The 18,113-nt window shown below is 41.3% G+C and overlaps 1 protein-coding gene and 2 pseudogenes across 1 annotated transcript; all 3 read right to left on the bottom strand.

Annotated features, from left to right (window-relative positions):
- Positions 1 to 3,838: 3,838 nt before the first annotated feature.
- LOC139014816 (U2 spliceosomal RNA) lies at positions 3,839 to 3,970 on the bottom strand (annotated as a pseudogene).
- A 1,039-nt stretch (positions 3,971 to 5,009) lies between these two features.
- Positions 5,010 to 6,382, bottom strand: LOC139014441 (RNA-binding motif protein, X-linked 2-like). Its single transcript, XM_070421410.1, is given in 2 exon segments — positions 5,010 to 6,058; positions 6,060 to 6,382. Coding segments are annotated over 2 exon segments (1,017 nt in total). The 5' UTR covers positions 6,353 to 6,382; the 3' UTR covers positions 5,010 to 5,334.
- Positions 6,383 to 8,935: 2,553 nt separating this feature from the next.
- LOC139013649 (mediator of RNA polymerase II transcription subunit 28 pseudogene) lies at positions 8,936 to 16,496 on the bottom strand (annotated as a pseudogene).
- Between the last annotated feature and the right edge of the window lie 1,617 nt (positions 16,497 to 18,113).

Here is an 18,113-nt window from a genome sequence, read left to right on the forward strand (position 1 = left end):
GGGGTTGTCTTGAAAAGCTACAGTTTGTTTGCTTTCCAGGAAACAGTCTTCTGGCAGATGTCCTAGAGAGGTGTCTTATCAGTAAAACAAGCTTAGAACAAAAGTTATGAAGAGTTCAAAGGAAGTTTGTATGAAGCGGAGTGGGGAAAGGAACGTTCTACTAACTCAGCAGTTCTCAACCTGTGGGTCGTGACCCCTTTGGGGGTCAAATGACCCTTTCACAGGGGTTGCCTAATACCATCGGAAAACACATATATAATTACATATTGTTTTTGTGATTAATCACTATGCTTTAATTATGTTCAATTTGTAACAATGAAATTGGGGGTCACCACAACATGAGGAACTGTATTAAAGGGTTGCGGCATTAGGAAGGTTGAGAACCACTGTACTAACTAGAGACTCCTTGGTGGGAATTACCCCTGAGTTGTGAAAACAGCAGGGAGGAGGGGGATGCAAGAATGTAGCCTTGGGAGTAGCTTATCTTGTCCCACAGTTTGAACAGAGAAGCAGTTTGAATCAGAGGAGCCAACAATCTTGGGGTTTAATTGCCAGGTGATTCTCATAAAATGTGGAAGGCCACAGCAAAGGAAAAGAGAGGCCTTTTTCTGTCCTTACAAAATGAAATAGGGAATCTAAGACTGGAAAATTAAATGATGACAAAGAGCTTTGCAGTCCACTTATATAAGGATTTTATCTTGGGACAAAGGATTAAAACCTCTCCTCACAAATGCAGGAGAGGAGAGGGAAGAGAAGGGAGAGAGGAGGAGGATTCTAAATGCAACTAGAGGACACAGAGCTAAATCAACCTGAAACCAACTAAAAGACAACAGAGAGGAGGGAGGAGAGCAAAGGAAGAGTGCAGCCTAATCTCTTCTCACCATTTACACAGAGAAGCCAACAGTCTCAGGACTTAATTACCTGGTGCTTCGCATAAATTCTGGGAAAGTCATAACAAAGAAAAGGGGAGACCTTCAGAGTTAAACTGCACCAGGATATCTAGCAGAGCAACTAAACAACAACAAAATCCTGTGGACAGAAGGGTATATAATGCGTTGAAACCCCACCCTACTTGCTCTTCAGATTAGCTGAGAGCCTATATGCACTTTATAAGCCAGATGTATAGATTTGCTTTCCTTGTTTCTTTAATAAATGTGCATGCTTTAAGTTTTTAATAAATTGACTTTATCACAACATAATCTGAAGTCTCTCATTTAAACTCATTTATATGAGCATGACAAGAACTGAGGTGGGAATAGCCCTTTCTTTCTGACTACAGGGCTGTCCGATAACAGCCCTCTGGTGTCTGTGAGAGGAACCTGTCACAAGACCATCCTAGGTGGTTACTGGGGGGACCTTGACCAGAGTACCCCAGATGTTAAAGGGTTAAAGGCCAATTTGCCGCACACGTTCAAAGGCAATGACACAGCAGTTCACTGTACAAACTGCACAGGCATACCTTTCCATAACCCAAATATTAATGTCACAATTTGGCAAGAAGCCTCTTTTGCATGAGTTGGTATAAAAATGTGTTACTGACCAGCCGGTGTGTGGCTGCTTTGTGGGGCTACTTTGAAGAACTGCTTTGTCTGATGGCTCCTTGTTAGCAATAGCTGCTTGGTCTGAAATAAAGTTTCTCCTATACGCCTATGGCTCCTCGTGTCTTCTTCCAATTCCCAACATCCTCGGAGGCCCAGCCCCTAGCAGAGGGGCTGTGACCCAACAGGTCTCTGAGTTTGTAAAGTTGTCCTGCAGTCTTATCCTGAGCTTGTCAGGTTTAGTATGTGACCCCTTTTCAACACAAATATTTCCTGAACATTTGACTTCTCGACAGAGATGAACAATAATCTCACACATTTTTTACCTCAGTGTTGGAATCCTACAGAACTGGTCCTGGCTCCCCCTGGGCCATGTGCTCTGTCAGCAATTTTCACGGGAGATTGAAAACTGTGAGTGGGCCCAGCCATCAAAGAGTTCACCCGAAACTGGGTGGTACCTGAACTAGAATAGCCCCCCCAGAGAAGCTGCTATGTGTCTGGACCATGAGTGAGCCTCTCAGAAGCACAACGTTCAGGGATGTCAAACTCAGGCAGGCTGTGCACCAGCTTCCCCTGACCTGACCCCAGAAGGGACAGGAGGAGAAAGCTCCTGGTCCACAGGATTGGAGAGGTCAGTTCTGCCCACTCCCTGCAGGGAAGGTTGATCACAGATGGTGTGGGGGTGGGAAGGGAGAAAGAAAAAGAGGAACAGCCTAAGGCCGGTCCCTAAGAACAGGTACTCCTTCGCCCCGGTGCTCCAGCAGCAGTGGTTCTCAGGTGTGGTTCAGAAGCAGGCAGTTGCAGGTGGGACCTGGCTGGGCCTGAGTGGTGTGTGGCTGTCTTGGGCTGTCCAAGAGTCAGCCACCAGGTCCTCTCCTTGAGGAGCCTGCTGGGACTCTTCCTGACTCCTGTTCACGGCTGGGCTTCTCAGACACAAGCAAGCACCAGTCCCTCTTAAATATACACTTAAATCTATTATACTGGTAGCTTCAGGCGAAGCATTGGCTTCTAAATTTAAACAACTGTCTCATTTCCAGACTCCAGTTGGGGTATTTACTAGTAAGGCCTAGAGGCTTTGGCTGATGTTAAAGTGAAAAGGTGGTATAATAAGTAGTCTTTGCCAAGGGGCTCTCAGGTCTAAAAATGGGGCTTCCTAACAAAACTTTCCCAAAGAAACACACATATTTCCCAGAGAAAAGGAAATGCATGGGATAGTCTGGCTGACTTTGAGCACAACACCACCTTTCTGCAACCCAAAAGTCAGAGACCCGCCCCACAGATCAGTGCCTCTGGAGCCTATGCTAAGAGCTGCATTTTAGAAGGAAAGGCAAGTATCTTATCTAATAAAGAGGTAATATGCAAATTGACCATCACTCCAACACACAAGATGGCCACCCCCATGTGGACACAAGATGGCTGCCACAAGATGGCCAGCAGGGGAGGCCAGTTGGGAGGGACCAGGCCTGAAAGGGAGGGCAGTTGGGGGCTATCAGGCCTGCAGGGGAGGGCAGTAAGGGGTGACCAGGCCTGCAGGGGAGGGCAGTTGGGGATGACCAGGTCTGCAAGAAAGGGCAGTTAGGGGTGACCAGGCCTGCAGGGGAGGGCAGTTGGGGATGACCAGGTCTGCAGGGTAGGGCAGTTAGGGGCAATTGGGCCAGCAGGGGAGCAGTTAGGCATGGATCAGGCTGGCAGGGGAGTGGTTGGGAGCTAGTAGTCCTGGATTGTGAGAGGGATCCCAGATTGGAGAGGGTGTAGGCTGGGCTGAGGGACATGCGTGCGTGCGCACATACACACACACACACACACACACACACACACACACACACACCGTGCACAAATATCATGCACCAGGCCTCTAGTATAATAATAATCATAATAAAATAATAGTAGGTTCAGATAACAATCACCAATAGATTCTAAACCACTGGTAAATGTGATTGGAGAACAGTATATTTACAGTCTCAAATTATCTCCCCACAGATTACTAATTTATTACAAAGCAAGCAAGAAACATGGAGAGACTTGGAGGCACTGCCTTAAATGATCAAGTTGATGCCAACAGGGATAGGACAAACATGGCACTGTCCTGATAAGATACCCTAAAGGGGCACAGCATCATTATGTGATGCTTCTGTTAAATATATTTACCTTGAGTCTAATCATCAGGAAAGCATTGAACAATTCCAAATAATTATAAAATATTATAAAAAACTGTTCCGTGCTCTTTAAAAATATAAATGACATGGAAGACAAATAAAGGCACATCAGTATTTCCAAATTAGAGGAAATTAAAGAGACATGATAGCTAAATACAAATGTAATCCTGTATTAAATGCTCAACCAGATGGGAAAAAAAAAAATATGTAATGGACAATTTAAACTGATAAGAACAGATACTACACTTGATCTTAGCCAAAAGGCCGAGAAGCGATGTAGTGGACAATTTAAAGAATATTTAAAAAGGATTGACTATTAAATAATAATAGTGATCAATATTAAATTCCTGAATTTGATCATTATGTGTAATTCTAAAAAATAAATAAATAAAAAATCCAAAGGGTCATAATACCTACAACTTACTTTCAAGAAGGTCAGTAAATAATTATAATATGTATGTGTATGTATAACTTTATATTTCAGGTAGCATCCCTGGTTTTTCTAATGAGCCCATCTTTCAAAGTACATGTTTTCTTTTACATTATTGTTTTTAAGGGTTTATTGTTTTTATGAGCTACAAAACCAGAGAATGAGGTTTCTTTGATTTGTGTATAAAATAAAAGTTAATCGACTCTGAATGAGGCCTTAAGGACTTTCCAATGAATAAATTACACTAAATAAGGTGATAAATCTTTGGCCATCTAATTAGACTACATAGAATTATTTTATACGCACTTTTGGATTCTTGGGTGGTTGAGTTCACTGGGAAAGTAATTTCTGAATAAAATCTTGTATTTTATAATTTTTAAAGTCTAATAAAAAAAGTTTGAAAAGATTTTGACACATTCCTGAAAAGTTCTATGTAATTAAATGTTTGTAATCTATGTAAGGGAACCTTGCAATGATTCTTCTTCTGAAATATGGAAGACTTAAAAAAACACTTGCTTGTTTTCCATATGCTAACTTACTTAAACCATGTCATGTTATTTTTTGTTTGTTTGTAAGTGTTGCAGTTCAGCCAAGCCTAAGAAGAACTTTCATTTTCAGAAATAAGCTGACTAGGGATCAGACTAACTTTCCACTATCAATAACCAAATATGCTGACAAAAACAATTATCTTCTTAAAAACATGGAAGATGGCAAGAAACTAGAGTCCAAAATCAAAGGGAAAACAAGATCTATTCAAGTTATGGCTTCTAAAGCTGTTTTTGAATTAGTATTTACTAACTTGGACAAACTTGAACTGCTGGGGTTGGACCCCAACATGAACCAAGAGATCACAGTTCAATTCCTGGTCAGGGCACATCCCTGGGTTGCAGGCTTGGTCCCTAGTGTGGGGCGTGCAGGAGGCAGCCGATCAATGATTCTCTCATTATTGATGTTTCTATCTGTCTATCCCCCTCCCTTCCTCTCTGAAATCAATAAAAATATATATTTTTAAAAGTTTTAAATCAACCAAACTCCAGGACATTTGGCTGTTGAAACTACTGCACTCTCAATAACTCTAATACTCAAGGGATTAAAGAATGCAACCTCAGAGATTTTACATACAGAAACAATACAGCATAATTGAATTTGACTGAATTTTAAAAATGTAGTTCATTTCTAATTCCACTGAGTAGCTGCCCAGGCTTCAGCTTCAGTGATGCCTGTGATCATTGGGATTTGAGGGGTCCAGGTCTCGAGAGTGCCGGACCTTTTTAGGCCTATGGGATTTATCTCGGCTCCTACTTCTACTTCTACTTCTACTTCTGCTTCTACTTCTACTTCTACTTCTACTTCTATGGCTATGTCCCTCAGAATGCCCCTCGTGACAGCCAGAATGTATGTCTGAGCTTCGACCTCTGTCCATATCCCTGTTTTTTTCTTCTCTTTCTTCCCTCCTGCTTGAGGACTTGCGCTCGTGCTTCTCCCTCTTCAGCTCCTGCTCATGGTCCTCTACTCCCCCGCGGCAGGTTGTCTTGACCTCAGGGGAGCTGGGGTGGTGCTTCCACACCTCCCTAGACTCTGGCTTCTGACCCCTCTCTGAGTTCTTGCTGCTGTGCTTTTGAGAGCCAGGGTCGTCCTTTTCCTTTTTCATCTTGCTTCTAGGAGTTGAAGAGGAGGCTGGCTGCTCTGCCAGTTCCTCCTGGTCAGTCTTCTCTTTGTCTTTCTTTCTTTTCTTTTTTTCCTTTTTGTCTTTTTTGTGTTTTTTGGTGCGTTTGTCCTCTTCAGAGCCCTCAGATGAATTTGATGAAGGGGTGTGAGCCCCACAGCCCTTCTCCTGGAGCTCTAAGGTCACAATATCCATTTCTTCTGAGTCCTTAGGAGTCCGATAGTTAGACACATGATCCACTCGGATAGTTCTTCCTTTAATTTTTAATATTAAAATTGTCAACAGCCAGAATTGTGCTCCTCTGGTCTTCATAGCAGAGGAAACAGAATCCTTTGGATTTCCCAGTCTTCTTGTCTCGCACCAGATTAATGTTAACAAACTCCCCATATTGTGAGAATACACAGATGATATCTCCTTCAGTCAGTTCATAGGGAAGTCCTCCCAGGAAGATCCAGGCGCTGTCTTTGTACTCGGAATGCCAGGACACTGTATCCGCCACCCCAAGCTGGGCTTCACGCTCATTCAGCTCATTGATCAGCTTCACTTTCATTAAAGGGTTCATCTCCGTGGTTTCACGCTCAGCACAGAGGCACCCACTACGGGAGAGTCCTATTTGGGCACCAGATGTTGGGGTCCAACCCCAGCAGGTCCAGGGGTCCCCAAAGGTGTGGACGGAGTCGGCGAAGAAGGAATGACACGGAGACAGCGTTCAGTTGATCAGCAGCCTAGCCAGGATCTCTAGCCAAGTTCTGTGTTTTATTGTCTTGTTACATCTGTATTTATACCAGTTGATTTTAATCCTGTCAATTTCTATTGCAAAGGTTAGGGCGTTTCTTATCTCCATTCCAGGGAGTAAAGATTATGTAGCTTAAGGGTGATTGTTTGTAGTTAAAGTGATTAACTACCCTCCTGGCACTTAGTTAAGGGGTTTTATTCCCTTCCTAACTTCAGGGAAAAATTCCCTACCTGGGGAAACAACCTTTCTCAGAGAGGTGACCTTGGTTAAACTACATAGTGCCAAGAAAGGGACCAAACATATTAAGAACAGTATGCCATATACGCCAGGTCCCTTGAAACATACACTGTGCAGATGTTTCTTCCCTGCAGTGACTGTGTCAAGCAGCAAGGATGGACCGGCTTCCAGCATTGAACTTTTAATTTTATGTGTTTTAGTAATATGTATATAGTCGTACATATATATTTAAAAAGTTAAAGCCAATACTGACTATTGCTACATGGGTGTGTGTCAGTCAGGGTTCAACTGGAGAAATAGACCCAGAATGTATTTATGGCAAGGCATCAGCTTGTATAATTTTTGTGGATGGCAACACACACACACACACACACACACAAACACACACACACACACACACACACAGAGCATGTCCCCAGAAAAAGCAGGCTGGAACTCTAGGGTACATGCTGGAGCTGCTGTCCTTGGGCCTAATATTTCTTCCTCAGGGAAACTCAATTCTGCTCTTATGGACTTTGAACCAATTTAATCAGGCCACCGTGGTTATCTAGAATAATCTCCCTTCTTACAGTGAACTGATTATGAACTTTAGTATGCTAGGGAAGGAAAGGTCACCCTGGAGATGAGGTCCCACCCTACAATTGTCCTTTGCTAGGCACTTTGGGCTTTTCACCCTGGTGACCTTCTGTCCTTGCTCTGTTCATGTCTGTCTAACTGCCTACCACAGGTGTCTGTCTGTATGTGTATATGTATTGTGTGGTAGTTTCTACCTCTGAACAACCATGTAACTTTGTAAAGAGCTCTTTAAGTTGGATTTAACAAGTGCATATATTAGAATTTTTAAAAATATAACAGAGCCCTGGACGGGCAGTCCAGTTGGCTAGAGCATTGTTTCAATGTGCCAAGGTTGTGGGTTTGACCCCCAGTCAGGGCACATACAAAAATCAACCAATGATTGCATAAATAAGGGGAATAACAAATCAATGTTTTCCTTTCTCTTTCTCTTCCTTCCTCTCTCTAAAAAACAAATCAATAAATAATGCTTTCAGAGTCATGTAACCTGGGGAAATGATAGTAAAGCTAGCTTAAGTTTGGTTTAGTTAAAGAGGAGTGTCTTTAGAGTCATCAGCATTAAATAATACTTTTATTTTACCTTGGTTTATTAGTTAAATAAGTTCATGTTATCTCTGTTGCAAACTTTGTCAGAAATAAAGATAACTTGGTATGATAAAATTTTTATAAGTAATCTAAACATAATTTTTAAGAGCAAGTAAATTAAGTATATGTAAGTAGGACAAAAAGTTTCTTTGTAAGTGAACTCTTTAGCAATAGTTGTATTTAATTTAAAAATGTTTTTTAAATCTCTTTAGTAACTTAAAACTTTAAAGTTTTGCTAGCCAAATTAAATGATGGATAGTCATTAGATATCAAAATCATTTCCAAATAAGATAAAACAATGAAACATTAATGGCTGAACATAGTTTTATCTACTTTTTGCTTGTTATTATAGAAGAACCAAAGATAATTTTGAGTCTATTATAAACATGTTTTGTGCCATATTTTAGAAAATGTGCTATGAAGAAATATCTATTTCTAGAAATTATGAAATGTGTTCATAAATTTGTCAATATAAAGAATACTGGTGTAACAGACACTTCACATTGCTTACTTCTTAGTCTTCATTAGAAATGAAGGTTTTGAAGGTAAAGAATTCTAATACATGCAATTGAAGCTATAAAACTTAATAAAATAGGAAAAACAATTGTGCAACTTAAAAATATGATATGTTTGGCTTTTTTGAATGTGAAAGATAATATGATCATATTGAGCAACTAGAGGCCTGGTGCACAAATGCATGCACAGGTGGGGGTCCCTTAGCCTGGCTGGAGATCAAGGCCTATGGGGGGCCAGCAGACCGGTAGGAGAGGCTGCAGGAGGTTGGCTGTAGAAGCGCACTGACCACCAGGGGCCAGCTCCTGGATTGAGCATTTGCCCCCTGGTGGTCAGTGTGTGTCATAGCGACTGATCGACTGGTCGTTCCAGTCATTCGGTCATAAGGGACACTTAGGCTTTTATTATATAGATGTCACCCCAATAAAAACAAATGAAAATGAAGTAATAATATTTTCCAGATTATTTCTTTTTTAAAAAAAAACACAAATATTTACTTGGTTTACCAAAGCTATGCACATTTTATAAAGTAATAATAAAGTAAGAGCTTATAAAGAACGGGAACATTTTAGGTGGGAGCATGCAACTGAGATAGTCTCGTTCTCTGGCAGAGTTCTTCCAAAATGTCATGCCACCGAGAAGTGACCCTTTCCTGCGGCTTTTTCTCAGTTCTGCTTCATAGGCGCGGGGATGTTGGCAGGCGCCTGCTCAAGGTAGGCCAGGGAGCCCTGCGAGATGTCAGCGGGCCTCTCGTGCTGCCTGTTGATGTCCTCCAGCACCCGCTGCCAATACCGTAGCTTGGTCAGGTGCTTCTGGACCAGGGCGTCTTTCCGCTGCAGCTCGTTCTGCAGTTCCGAGACATCCTCTTTGATAACCTGCTCTGGCTCCTGGACAGATAACTGCAATCTTTTTTGTAGAAAAAAACATTCTGTTTGTCTTGCAATATCCAAAAATTTCTGGATACACTGATCAACACCAGTTCGAATTTCCTCCTGATCCGTGCCATTGACATAGTCCTGACTCACCAGAGAAGCAAAGCAAGCCTGGAAAGATGACTCCAACTCATCCACCAAGGTACTCGGAGAAGATCTGGGAGCGCCTGGCGTGGCCTGAAGAAGCGAGGCCTGGCCCGGGGGGCCTGGCGGCGGAGGCGGAGCACCAAGTGACTGCCTGGAGAACATACCTCCCAGTGGAGCCGCCATTTCTGAAAATCCAAGTTCTGTGTTTTATTGTCTTGTTACATCTGTATTTATACCAGTTGATTTTAATCCTGTCAATTTCTATTCCAAAGGTTAGGGCATTTCTTATCTCCATTCCAGGGAGCAAAGATTATATAGCTTAAGCGTGATTGTTCGTAGTTAAAGTGATTAACTACCCTCCTGGCATTTAGTTAAGGGGTTTTATTCCCTTCCTAACTTCAGGGGAAAATCCCTACCTGGGGAAACAACCTTTCTCAGGGAGGTGGTCCTGTTTAAAACACATAGCACTAAGAGGGGGAGCAAACCATATGCCATATACGCCAGGTCCCTTGAAACATAAGCTGTGCAGATGTTTCTTCCCTGCAGCAACTGTGTCAAGCAGCAAGGATGGACCAGCTTCCGGCATACTATGACAGATAGGACAGGCTGCTGCAAGCCTTTGGCCATCATATCCAGGTGTTTTTCTTAGTTATTCATCATCCATCTCTATAGCTATACAATATTCATCCAGATTAGATCCATATACAATTCTTCCAGTGGAATTATCAGGGAGGTATTTGCCTAAGGTGGATTCCTTTATCATAGATATAGTCAGGGGAAAAAAATGTACCAAAGCTTATATTGATAGTAGGAGAAGACCAATATGTGGCTAACAAAGCATTAATTTCACTATCATACCTGATAGTCAGAACATCATTGTGCAGTAGGTGGGAAAGATGAGCAGGTATCCAAGTTAAATTTTTCATATCTAATAAGGGAGGTCTGGGGAGGCAGATATTGTTTCCACTAGAAAACCATAAGGATAATAATATGAAAAGCATTTCATGTACATTCAATCAATAACAACCAGATGATATAAAAACAAGTTTCAAGCAATATCAGTTTGTGAGCATACAGGCCTTGTTGACAGTGTCGTGGGATAGCTGTCTGCCTCCATGGTCAGCGACTTCTCGTCCTAGAAAGGTCTCAGCTGTTTCTTGTCCTTGAAAAGTCCTTGATCTCCGCTGCAGACGGAGATGAGTGTCAGAGATGGGAGTAGATGTCCATTCACAGTCAGGTGCCTTTTTTTAAATGAGAAATGTGAATCCATGAACTAACTCCTTTAAGTTTAGCTGCACATGGGTTAGTTAGTAATACCTGGTAAGGTTCCCTCCAAAGAGGTTGGAGAGAGTCTTTTATTTTGGTGTCTCTTCCAATACACCAAATCTCCTGGTTGTAAGCCATGATCTTTGAAATCTTCGTCTCCCGGGAGCGCACTGTGAAATGAATCTGTTACCAATTTGTTAGTTCCTACAATGCAGAATGTCCGCTCTTTACTTTTCCTTATATTTGGGAAACAAAAATTTAAAAGTCAACAATATTTTAAACAGTCACAAGAATAATTATCCTCAATTCATTTACTCCCATAGTTATTTTTGTTTATCCTGATTATTTGCCAGCAGTTTTTGAATTCAGTTATTCCTTGAAGTTCTATAAATCGTCATCCAGTTCAAAAATATGACCTGCTTACAAGCCTGCAATTTAGGTTAAGTCAGAGTCCTTTTCATGGATTTTTCTAAACATATAATATACCTACAAATGCATCAGAATAAAGCTGTCCACGAATGACAAAATTTAAAAGTGGCATGGTTATAGATTTGATAAAAACTTTGCTTTTCTATAAAATATAACATTCCAAGACAACAATTTCTTGGTAAGTAATAACCCCTGTAAAAATAACAGAGAATATAAAATTTGTATAGCTTTAGATTCAATTATAATTTTAACATATAAAGAATAAATAATATGTAAGATTTTAAAATGAGGCACATGGCTTATTACAAGCAGTGTATTCAGCATTGAAAATAATTCATATACTCCCAACCTGTGAAAAGCAAATACCTAGAGCATCACTGGCAGACACCCCCACAGGGAATCATGACTCTTGGCTTGCCCAGTGTCCCTGATGGGATACATGCTACCCCCCTGAGAGTTTCCTGTTTGAACTTCTGTCCAGATTATTTCTGAGTAGGTAAGAGAATAAGAGACAAACTTTAAAAAAACACTGAAGTTCATATAAATGCTATGAAAAAGGAATCCTGAGAAATAAAATTTATTTGTGGTCAAGTTGAAGATGATTGAAATTGATTTAATCAAGTAGGTGAATTTAATATCAAAAGTAAGCTGATGCAAATTTAGAGTTCTGTTCTGTCTCTCTGATAAAAGTAGTCCATGACAGTTTTCATGGACTACTAGTCTGCTACTGATAAGTACTGTGAAAAAGTTTTCTAAATAAAAAGCCAAGATTCTGTGTTTTATCAAAATAATTTTCTGTTTTATGTTGTCTTAATTAGGTTCTTGATTATTTAAGAAAACTCAGTCTCCTCAATAGTAAGAACTAAGTTTTGCTGACAATTACATAAACTTCTGTATCTGTTTTTGAAACCTATTATTGTTACTTTTGTTAAATGGGTTTCATAATGATTTCTGATCCAATTTAGTCAAATGTCCAAACCTCATATATTGTGACAAACTTCCCAAAATTCAAATTATGAATAAAGTCTTGACCTGGGAATAACTTTGAGGTATTCCTGGAACACCACAAAAGATGTGTTTTCACTCCTTGCAAAAGAGAAATTTTAAACTAAATAAGCATCTGTGGTATATTAAATTACATGGAAAACATTGCAAAATAAGTGATGAAAAACTTCTAGGGGACACTGTATGGGTAAACAATGGTTGTAAATTAAATAAATAGTTTTGGCTACTGGTATAGAAAACCTAAGACAGCTGCTTGATTTTTCCAGATTTTGTGGTAAAAACCCTTCTTCCCCCAGTTTTTGCATTTCTTCATCTGCCATTGCACATTTAAGCTGGATTTCATTTAATTGCCACTAAGTATGGGTTATCAATATGTTTTTGTTGTCATATGTATTTTTTTTCTGAGTGGGTTAAAGCATTCCCCTTCCACAGGGTTGATGTCTAACAGTGGCTAAGGAACTGTCTGAAAATGTGTTTTCCGCTTAGTGTACACCTTCTACAATCTCTAGTAACCAAGGCACACACTTTACTGAGCAAATTATGCACACCTTGACAGACAACCTTATAAATTTCTTAGAATTATAACTGACCCTATCACCTGCAATTGCCAGGCTAAGTTGAGAGAACTGATGAAAAAACTGAATATAAGAGGACAAGTTCTAACTGCACAGGACTGAATGAACTGAGAATATTACAATTTTTGTGACTTTTGTTTGAAATATTGATGGTTCTTTAATTTTATAATTTTCCCAATACTATAAGAAAAAGTTTTTCTTAAGTTAGCCACGACCTAGAGGAATTTGGTAAACTACACTTTTGTAAGCATAATTGAAACAGTTTAAGTATAAAGTAAGATTATTTGAGATTTTTCTTGTTTCTTGAGGTCGGCCTGTAATGCTATGAATTTTCCTCTTGAGACGGCTTTCGTTATATCCCATAGATTTTGAGTTGTGTTCTCATTTTCATTTGTCCAATGTATCTTTTGATTTTTTCCTTGGTCTCATTGTTAACCCATTCATTGTTTACTAACATGTTATTTAGCCTCCATGTCTTTGGGTGATTTCTAGTTTTGTTCTTAGGATTGATTTCTACTTTCATGCTGTTATGGTCAGAGAAGATGCTTTATGTGAGTTTAATCATCTTAAATATATTGAGACTTGTTTTGTATCCTATAAATTTTATGTGCACTTGAAGAGAATGCAGATTCTGCTGCTTCTGGGTGAAATGCTCAGAACATACATCTGATCTAGTATGTCATTTCATGTCACCATTTCCTTGTTGGTTTTCCATCTGAAAGATCTATCCATTCATGTCCATGGGGTGCTAAAATATCCTGCTATCACTGCATTACTGTCAATCTATCCCTTTATATCAAGATTTTCTTTACATGTTTAGTCAAGTTTGGAAAATTTGTTCTTTGTCTTTTAAAATTGGGTTTTCCTCTATCCGTGGTAGGTCTTTTCACAAAAACTAGCTTTGTGGTGTGGCAGTAGGAAGGGAAGGAAGTAGAGACAGGGAGGGAAGAAAGTGCAGCAGGGAAGGAAAAGGGGCGGGGAGGTGGGGAGTTGTTCCAAATTAATACAGAAAAAGAAAGGAAGAGAACAGAAGCAAAAATTCTGAGTAGCCCAGCTGGCGTGGTTCAGAGGTTGAGCATTAGCCTATGAACCAGGAGGTCATGGTTTGATTCCTGGTCAGGGCACATGCCCAGGTTGCAGGCTCGATCCCCAGTAGGGGGCATGTAGGAGGCAGCCGATCAATGATTCTCCCCCATCATGGATGGGTCTATCTCTCTCTCTCCCTCTCCCTTCCTCTCTGAAATCAATAAAAATATATTTTAAAATATTCTGAGTAAATAAGAGTTGCCCTCCTCATTGTGGCAGATCCTGCCTGTGATCCAGAGCCTGAGACCCTCCAGAGACTTTTCTGGAATAGGCGCCGTGTGCAACCAAAGGCCGATTTATAAACATACAATTTAAACAACAGGGATGAATCTCAACAAGCTGAGTGAGAAGAGGCACACAGAGAAGTCTACATATGAACTTCTGAAATACTAAAAACTAATCTGTAGCAGAAAAAAATTAGCACAGTGGTTGTCTCTGGAGGTGAGAGCCCAGATTGACTGGGAAAGGGAATAGGGAACTTCCTGGGGTGATAGGCATGTTGTCTCTGATAACATGGATTGCACAGAGATATGCATTTGTCAGAATTAAGTAAATGTACACCTTCACTGTATGTAAGTTTACAACAAATGAAAAAGCTGTAAGTAATTTTTAAACTCTAGCTAATGCTACTCATGCTTACTAGTAAGTATATAGGGGTGAAGTATACTAATGTCTTTACCTTGCTTTGAAATGCATTAAAAAAAAGGTAGACAGGAGGATTTATGTGATGAAGTCAGAAAAGTAGAATATTAATGGTAGAATCCAGGTGGTGGGTATACAGATGTTTGCTATAAAATTATCCTAACTTTACACATTTGAAAATTTTTATAATAAAGTGTCAGGGGAAATGCATCCCACTTCCCCACCCCCCAGCTCCCCTGCGCTCTTCCTCCCTGTCTGCTTCTCTCTTTGCCATTTCCCTTTTCTGTTTTCCTCCATCTCACCAGGCCCTGTGCTTCTACTTGGCAGCAGTACGAGTATTCTGACCATGTTCCAGGAAGAGCAAAGAGCACTGGCCGGACTGTTAAAGAAATGTTATCCTGATGCTTGTTAAAATGGGAAGGGAGACTTCATTCAAAACTAGTGCAGTAGGAATCAAGACTATGGAAATAGAAGGAGCTCAACCGTAAACACAACCACGACAAATGAGAATGGATAGCCAAGGGGGTGGGTCAGAAGATGAAAAATTTCTGGGAGAAGACACTGGGAATATTCTGGCTAAAGTGACCTAACAGGACTTTTAGAAAGACTTAAACATCAAATATGGGGGATAAAGAACTTGATCAGATATCAGGGTGGGGGATTCTCTCTGAGACAGGGGTAGCAGGCCTGGCAAGGACAGGACAGGACAGAGCCGAGGCCTAGGCCTAGTGACAGAGCAGGCGTGGGGGAGCCAGACTAAAGCTTCAACAAGCCCATGTTACTAGACCCAGCTCCTCTGAAAGTGGCAGAAACGGGGTGAGTAGAGGGCACCATGGAGAGGGCAGGCTTCTCTGAGTGGCCTCTGATTTTCTGCTCAAAAATCTGGTGTGTCACTTTTAATGGCATCCTGGGCAGACACAAGCTTCCCTCTGCCGCTCCATTGCAGATTGCTAAAAAAAAAAGAAAAGAAAAGAAAAAGAAAAAAAGGCATGCATGGTTGCACAAACACTGAGAGGGAAGTCACAGCAGGAAGGATAACTCTGACCACCCAGAAATGCCAAGGGGATTGCTCAATCTGACTCAGAGCTGTCTTGTTTTCCTCGTGGCCAGAGCTGAGGCCCAGAGAGAAGGCAGAACACCCAGCTGCACAAAACATCCGCTGAGTCTCCAGAGGCCCTGCCCTCTCTCTGCCCCTCGCCATTGGCTGTGCTGCATCAGACACTGGAGCTGCTCTAGTCATTATGAGCTTGTGAAAACAAATGGTAACTTATAATATAAAGCAGTAAGAGCTTGGTGGATACTGAAAAAAAAAACAACTTCCCAAAATAATCCTTTCTGCAAAACAGGTCACTTAATAGGCTACAGTACACAGACTTTCCATTGAGTATCACTGTTTTATAATAACCTAACATCCTTCTTGAGCAGAGCCCTGTTTCACCAGTGTTAGCACATGGTGCAGAAGCATGCCCATGTCTCCCTGAGTTGGACAGTGGGAAGGGGGAGAAGGAGGGAAAATGTGTGCAAGGGACTTCAGAGCCTATATCCTAACCATTTCTGGAGAGAAAAAGAAGTAACAATTAGGTTAGCACAATGTCATCAGTAAAGAAGGTCTTGTCACCCCAACCCCCTTTGGGGGCATGCAGGTGTCTCTCACTTCATTGATGTTTCTACTTTTCTCTCCCTCTCCCTTCCTCCCTGAAATCAATTATATATATATTTTAAAGAAAAAATTGAGAGGCAAAACATTCAAGAAAAGAGGTTTCCTGAAAACAAGGTGGAGGGAGCGGTGAAAGGGAAGGAGCTTGAAGCATCAAGGGAGCGCCCATGAATGAAGAAGGCAGCGCCCTGAACAGCTGCGGGGTCTGACTTACAGAGGGCTGGGTTCCTCACGCAGGTGCCACGCAGAGCTCTTTGCTTTTCCAGTTTTCTTTATGGACTGGTATCCATTGGCGCAGGCACAGAGCTGAGCTCTTTGGGAGTGCCTGAAGAGAAACTTTCAACTTGTCCAGAAGAGGCTTAAAAACAACCAAAGAGCATTCCATCCACCTGAGACAGGCTGAGCCTGTCTCAACAACAACATGGGACAGCTCAAATCTGATACTGAGAGAAAGAGGCCAGGCAGACACATGTGCACTAACACCACGTGATTCCCTTTATGGGAAGTGCAGGAAGAGGCCCAAGCTCAAGTCTACAAGGACAGGTGTGTGCATTGCCAGGAGCCAGGGGTGGGTCTAGGACTGACTGCAGAGGCACTAGGCAACTTTCTGGGTAGTGGGAATGTTCCAGACCTTGATGGAGTTAGGATATTGTTGCATGCTAAAATTTCTCATCTGGACACAAAACGTGAGGTGTTTCAGTATATGTAATAGATACCTCATTCAACGTGATCTTAAACATCAAGTTTTCCAAGCCGTGGAAAAAAACAACAACCAGTCAGTAATGTGGCTCCCCCAGGGGAGAAGCAAGAGTAGCGGCTGTGCTTCGACACACGTTCTCCCAGTTGCCTGCTCTCTTCGATGTCTCTTTCCCACCTGCCCCTGCACCATCCTGGTAGGGGTCTCCCTGCATCTTCTTCCCATGACCCCCACCCACAGTTTATTGTCCACACAGCTGCTGAGCTGAGATTCTGGATCAGATCCTTGCGCTGCTTAAAGAGCCTCCAATTCCTTCTCGTTACCTCACCTCAGGACCTTTGCACTGGTTGGTCTCAGTGCCTGAAGCTCTCTTTCTCTGGTCTCAGCAGGACTTTTTTGTCCTTCAGGTTTCAGCTTAAATGTCTGTCATCTCAAAGAGGTCTCCCTGAACTGTGTCCAGCATTAATCATCTCTCTCTTTCACCATTTTATTTTATTTCCAACTAAGTGCCTATCACACCCTGATCTTAATTATTGATCACTACCCCTCTACACATACACACACACACACACACACACACACACACACACGAACACACACACCCTAAATTTGGGCCATGCAATACCACAACCACCAGTCATATTTGGCCATGGAAGCTAAGAATAAGAACAGTCTGAATCGACACCTGCTCTAAGTGTAAAATATGTACACAGGATTCCATAGACTTAGCACAGAGAGAAGAATGTAAAACATCTCATTAACAATTGTTTGCAAATCCTTGGTTGGTTGGAGCATCATCCCAATATGCCAAGGTTGTGGGTTCAATCCCTGGTTGTGGCACATACAAGAGAAAAACCAGTGAATGCATGGATGAGTGAGGTAGCAGACCGATATCTCTCTCTCTCTCTCTCTCTCTTTCTCTCTCTCAAATCAATAAATACATTTAAAATATATACATATAGTTTGAAGAAAACAATTGCTTGCATATTTTTGAAATAACATTATGGATTTGTAAAAACTTATATAAAATGAGTCACTTCAAAATGGTGTCAAAGCTGCCATCCCCCCAAAAAAGTGCCTTGAAGATCTTACTCCTCAAACCTCTGAATACTAAAACTGGGCAAAATAACCCTTGAACTAACCCTACAGCAGTACTGTATTCCAAACAACTGTTTGCAAAACTAACAGATGTCAACCAAAGGTCATGGATGCCAATTTAATGCCAAAAGGAGTCCTCAATTTGGGGTGCAGGAATGGGAGAGAGATGCCATTCGGTTAAAACAGCTGCATTGTGAAACAGCAC

This window comes from Myotis yumanensis, unplaced genomic scaffold (assembly GCF_028538775.1).
Source record: "Myotis yumanensis isolate MYYU_CA2020_CCGP unplaced genomic scaffold, mMyoYum1.0.hap1 SCAF_7, whole genome shotgun sequence".
In the NCBI taxonomy this organism is placed as follows: domain Eukaryota; kingdom Metazoa; phylum Chordata; class Mammalia; order Chiroptera; family Vespertilionidae; genus Myotis; species Myotis yumanensis.